Source organism: Passer domesticus, chromosome 30 (genome assembly GCF_036417665.1).
Source record: "Passer domesticus isolate bPasDom1 chromosome 30, bPasDom1.hap1, whole genome shotgun sequence".
Classification (NCBI taxonomy): Eukaryota; Metazoa; Chordata; class Aves; order Passeriformes; family Passeridae; genus Passer; species Passer domesticus.
This window is the reverse complement of record NC_087503.1, coordinates 3,231,603-3,237,740: the sequence shown is the minus strand read 5'-3', so window position 1 is coordinate 3,237,740 and position 6,138 is coordinate 3,231,603. Positions and strand designations below refer to the sequence as shown.

Sequence of the window (6,138 nt, the reverse complement as noted above, 5' to 3'; positions counted from 1 at the left end):
GCATTCCTGCCAGGCAGGGCTGTCCATTGGAATGGGGTGTCCAAGCTTCCCTGGCACCTGTGGGGCTGTGGGCAAAGCAGTCCATGGGAAAGGGAAATGAGCTGAGCCCCCTCCCTGAGATCCCATCATGGGCACAGCTGGGGATCTCCTTGCTGTGCCCTTCCAGGCTCTGAGCTGCCCTCCTGGGTGTCCCCATGCACAGGTCTGGCTGCTCCTGGCACACTCAGCCAGGACAACTGGAGCTCAGGCAGGGACCTGGGGGAAGGATTTCTCAGAGCAGGAACAAGGCTGGGTGAGTCCAAGTGGGACAATCTGCAGGGAATGGACCAGGTTTGGCTCAAAGCAGCCTCTCCTAACTAGCCACTGTACTTTCTCCATGAACAGGTCCCCATGTGCAGCCCCAGCAAATGTCCAACAGCAGCTCCATCAGCCACTTCCTCCTGCTGGCATTGGCAGACACGCCGCAGCTGCAGCTCCTGCACTTCTGCCTCTTGCTGGGCATCTCCCTGGCTGCCCTCCTGGGCAACGGCCTCATCATCAGCGCCGTAGCCTGCGGCCACCACCTGCACACGCCCATGTTCTTCTTCCTGCTCAACCTGGCCCTCAGCGACCTGGGCTCCATCTGCACCACTGTCCCCAAAGCCATGCACAATTCCCTCTGGGACACCAGGAACATCTCCTACACAGGATGTGCTGCACAGGTTTTTCTGGTTTTCTTCTTCCTTGGATCAGAGCTTGCGCTCCTGACCATCATGTGCTACGACCGCTACGTGTCCATCTGCAAACCCCTGCACTACGGGACCCTCCTGGGCAGCAGAGCTTGTGCCCACATGGCAGCAGCTGCCTGGGCCAGTGCCTTTCTCAATGCTCTCATGCACACGGGCAATACATTTTCCCTGCCTCTGTGCCATGGCAATGCCCTGGGCCAGTTCTTCTGTGAAATCCCACAGATCCTCAAGCTCTCCTGCTCCAAATCCAACATCAGGGAATTTGGGCTCATTGCAGTTAGTGTTTGTTTAGCACTTGGCTGTTTTTTGTTCATTGTTTTCTCCTATGTGCAGATCTTCAGGGCTGTGCTGAGGATCCCCTCTGAGCAGGGACGGCACAAAGCCTTTTCCACCTGCCTCCCTCACCTGGCTGTGGTCCCTCTGTTCCTCAGCACTGCAGTGTTTGCCTACCTGAAGCCCCCCTCCATGTCCTCTCCATCCCTGGATCTGGCCCTGTCAATCCTGTACTCAGTGGTGCCTCCAGCCCTGAACCCCCTCATCTACAGCCTGAGGAACCAGGAGCTCAAGGCTGAAGTGTGGAGGCTGATGACTGGATGGTTTCACAAACATTAAACTGCTGGCCAATTTCTGCCAATCACTTGTAATAAAAGTCACCTTTGATACTTCTTATGGACTTGGTTGTGGGTTTTTTTCCCTTTGTTTTACATTTCTCGTATTGACCAAAATTAAATGTAATTTTCTGTGCCATTTCTCATTTTGTTTTTCTCCATCTCCCCTGTGGCATTGACATAGATCGTGTCAATGATGAGCTGCGTTCATGGAGGCTTTAAAGGAAATAAAAGATCTCTCAGCAGAGTTTTCTGCAGAGATCCCTTTTTTGTTGCCTTTCCTGGATCTGCAGCAGCAATGTCTGTGTGCAGAGCTGGGGGCAGATCAGTGCTGGCCCAGCAGCTGTGCCCAGCAGCAGCAGCAGCAGCACTTGGTGTTGCCAGTGCTGCTGCCGTGGCCCTGCCCCGCTGCCCTGGTGGCCCTGGTGTTGCTGCAGGGCCTGAGTGCTCTTGGGGCCAGGCACAGTCCTGGGGGTGGCAGTGCCGGGGCTGCAGCAGGGACAGGCCATGGGCACTGCTGGGGCAGCGCTGACGCCTCAGGCCAGGCCCTGGGGGCTGCAGGCTCCTTGCCCAGGCTCTCTCAAGAACACGGCCAGCCCAATGCTCAGCACAGAAAAGCCCCAGGGTGAGCAGCCCCAGGGTTGCTCATGCAAGAGTCCAGTCACTCTGTCCCCACCCTGTGGTGCTGCAGGGGTTTTTGTGGCCAAAGTGCAGAACCTGGCACTTGGACTTGTTAAGCCTCACCTTGTTGGATTTGGCCCCTGGATCCAGCCTGTCCAGGTCCCAGTGCTGAGCCCTCCTGTCCTCCAGCAGATCCACACTCCCAGCCAACTTGGTGTCACCACAATTCCATGAAATCCCAGAGTGTCCCAATGGTCTCCATGATTCCACGATGCCTCCCAGTCTTACAATGTTCCTTTGGTTCCATGGTTTCACAAAGTCCCTTGGGTCCTACAGTGTCACAATGGCCCCATCATGACACCAGGTCCTGCTCTGTCCCAATGCTCTGCATGGTTCCACAAGGCCTTGCAGGGTCACAGTGGCCTCTTGGTTCCATGAGGCCTCAGAGCGCCACAAGAAATTCCTTGGTGTTGCAGTGTCACAATGGACCCCTGGTGACAGAAGATCCTGCAGTGGCACCAGGGACCCTTGGTTCCACAGGGCACCCCAGTGTTACAATTGTTCCCTCAGTTCCCAGAGTCCTTGCAATGGAGCAATGGCCCCTTGATTCCATTGTCCCCAGGCTCTCCCACGGTTCCACAGTGGCACAATGGCCCCTTGGCTCCACAAGGCCCCGCAGAGTCACAGTGGCCTCTGTGGTACCAGCAGGACCCAGAGTGTCACAATGGACTCCTTGCTTCCATTCAGCCCCACAGTGTCACAATGGCCCCTCGGCTCTGTGGTGCCATGTCGTACACAGTGTTACTATGGTCCTCTTAGTGCCACCAGGCCCTGCAGTGTCACAATGGCCCCTTGCTTCCCCATGGCCCTGCAGGGTCACAATCATCAGAGAATCAACCAGGCTGGAAAAGACCTTGGAGAGGGTCAAGTCCAACCTGGGACCCAACACCACCTTGTCACCCAGACCATGGCACTAAGTGCCACATCCAGACTTTCCTTAAACACTTCCAGGGATGGTGACTCACCCACCACCCTGGGCAACCACTTCCCGTCACCTAACACTGTGCTGCCCAACCACTGCTGAGTACAGAGGAAGAATCACTGTCCTGGTCCTGCTGCCCACACCATTCCTGATCCATAGAAGCACCAAGGGTTGGATGAGAGAAATGGTGGGGAGGGGGTGGGGACATATGGGTTATTGACGGTCCGCCTTAAAGGGTCTTGATTTTCATATCTATTCAGGCTGCATTAGAATGTGCTGGGGATCAGTATGAACTGGGGATTGCTGATAGCAATCTATAAACAGGAAAAGCAAACAGGGCAAAACAGTTGTCTCTGCGTTGTTTTCAATATAGTGTATTCACTTTGAAGACACTTCTGAAATTTGTCTAATTAACCACAGAAGAATTGGTTGACAGCCCTGGCTGCTGAGCCCAGCTTTGCCCTGGGCTGAGTTTGGCTGTGGCCCAGCTCCATCCTCCTGCGGGGCTCAGGGCCTGTTCCCAGCCATGGCCAGCCCTGGCCGGCCTCTCTGCTGGCCCAGAGGCCGGCAGAGCCCGGGGCAGGGCTGTCTGTGCAGGCCCACAGGTGCCAGGGGCTGTGCAGGAGCTGGCAGAGGCTGCCCAGCAGGGAGGCCATGGGGCACAGAGCCCCAAGGCTGCTGTGGGCAGCACGGCACAGGGACCGTTCCCAGCTGCAATGCTCCTGGCCTGGGCTGGGCCTGCACAGGGGCTGGGCCACCATGGCTGGGCCACCAAGGGGCCACGCAGCCGCTGCCGGGGCTGACAGCAAGGCCAGGCACACACAAGCAATTGCTGAGCATGGCCTGCGCTGGCCAGGGCTGACTGTGCCACAGGCAGAGCTCAGCTGCCCTTGGGGGCTGCAGGAACAGTCGGGAGCCCAAAGAGCCTCCATGGCTGTGCTGCAGACCAAGGCTGGAGCAGGGAAATGCAGGGCTGCTGCGGGATGGGGAGGGCATTGAATTCCAGCACACACCTCAGCTCTCTGATGATCCCGGCACCATGCTGGGCCCCGTTTCAGACTGGAGCAGAGCAGATGTTGATGGGACAGGAGCCCCGCGGGGCTGTCAGGGACCTGCAGCTTGCAAGGTGCTCTGCTCTCCCTCAGGTGCTCTCGGAGAGATCCAATCCCAGCTGGGCACCTCAGGGCACAAGTGGCACTGCCTGTTCATGGGCACACAACTGATGTCTGCCTGGAAAGGGGTACAGGTTTTAATGCTTGTACATTTCAAATTATACAAGCACATTTTTATTATCTGAGTGGCAAGAGTACTTTTGAGAAATGGCGGTTTTCCCACCAGTATTGGGAATTTTCTGGAAGTGTGCTGATGGCATTAAAAGAAGTACTGTTGCTCCCATCTACTGTTGCTCCCATCTACTGTTGCTCACATCTACTTGTGTCACTGTTATTCAGTCTATTATTTCCTCTCCCTCTTCCTTCAGATGTTTCCCACTCATCTCTTGAAATGGCCTTGTCTAAGAACATCTCTTCACTTGACCAGCTGGATCCTATGTACATCTGGCTGCTCCCAGAGTTCCTTCTCCAGGTGCTCTCTGGTCATTCAAGTGCCTGTCAGTTTACTGGTTTCACGCTTTGAGCTTCGGAGAGGTGCCCAGTGTTTCTGCAGTTCAAATAAACATCATATTAATCAACATCTTAATTGTGTTTATAACTATCACAGAATTACCTTTTCTTATGACTTTGTATAAAAGTGCTTCTGTGTGGAAATCCCTGGGGGGTGGTGGACATGTCAGATGCTGCTGGGACATCACAGAGAGCTGAGGGAAGAGCTGTGATGGTTATTAAACTGTATCATGTTTAACTTGTCTTTGCTGGCAAGAAATATTCCTGTGTCACCAGTCCCTGACAACAATGGACACAAATGTGATGAGATGTCCAGCCTGGAATGGAGGGAGCTCAGATTTGCACAAGGTTGCTCTGACTGCCAGGGCTTGGATGGGAGAAATGGTGGGTGGGGGAAGGGACAGAGTCTGATTGATTGTCAGCCATGAAGGGTCTTGATTTTCATATCTATTTAGACTGCATGAGGAGGTACTTGGATTCAGTGCCAATTGGAGATTGCATATATCAGTCTATTAAGAGGAAAAAAAACCTAAGCAGGACCTAAAATAATGTTTTCTCACTGTCTTTTAAAGTAGAATATGTTCAGTTTGAATACACTACTGAAATCTCTCTAATTAGCCACAAAATATTTAAAGACGTTAATCAAATTATTCCCAGAGGCTTGGATTGTTAAGGTATTCTGAATGTTAATGAGCCCTGGGACACTGAATTCCTGAGCTGAAGTGCTGAAGGCTGAACAAGCCTCTGGAGCAGTGAAATCCAGCAGCAGCCTCCAAGTTGCTGAGGATGTCAGCAGCCCCCACTGAGGCCATCCCTGCCCAGAGACCGTGGGGGAATGGGCAGACAAGGAGAGCGTCCCTGGGGCTGGGCCAGCAGAACTCAGAGGCACCGGCGGCTCCAGCTGGGAAATGGAGTGTGGAATGTGGCTGGGAAAGCCCTGCCTGGGCTGTGCCAAGCAGGACAGACAAGCCCTGACTCTCATCCACTAAAAAACTCTCTCAAGGAGACATTCAAAAGGAATTACAGTTGTTTGAGTACTCTGAGTTGGATGCACGGGAAAAATACCAACAAGAGATCCTCAGGAACTGAAAACAGCAAAACAGCCTTTACTGGCAACTTTAGAAAATCAGAGAAATTTTGTCAAAATGTTTAATGCATCATTCAATCACCAAAAAACACTTCTCAAGGCAATAACTTGCCCTGTTCAACATCACAAACTCTAAGCCTGTTCAATTTAAAGCTAGTCAGAGTTTGCAAGAGGACAAAAATAGAACTAGACACAGAAAGAGAGAAAGAAAAATAAGATTTATAGAAGCACAGACAGAGCTACCAACTCCTGGACTCCAGCAGTTCAGATGGAAATGCCAAGAGGAGGTAGGGTCAAGATGTGTGCTTGCCTTGTGGTCAGCCTTCAATACCCCTTGGTCTTCCTGGGCCCTTCCCCCAGGTGGGACTTGGGCTCATTTGGTCACTCAGGAGCTGGGCTGGGGCTCCAGAGGTGGCTGTGGAGCATTGCCTGTGTTTTGCCAGGGACTGGCAGCCACTGCTGGGCTGGGATAGAGGCTCTGGGGGGATTG

General features: G+C 53.5%; 1 protein-coding gene across 1 annotated transcript; it reads left to right on the top strand.

Moving 5' to 3' along the window:
* The first annotated feature begins 407 nt into the window (after positions 1 to 407).
* On the top strand, positions 408 to 5,784 carry LOC135287570 (olfactory receptor 14I1-like). Its single transcript, XM_064400860.1, has 2 exons — positions 408 to 1,318; positions 5,733 to 5,784. The coding sequence occupies exons 1-2, from the start codon at positions 408 to 410 to the stop codon at positions 5,782 to 5,784; spliced, it is 963 nt and encodes a 320-aa protein (XP_064256930.1).
* Positions 5,785 to 6,138: the final 354 nt, after the last annotated feature.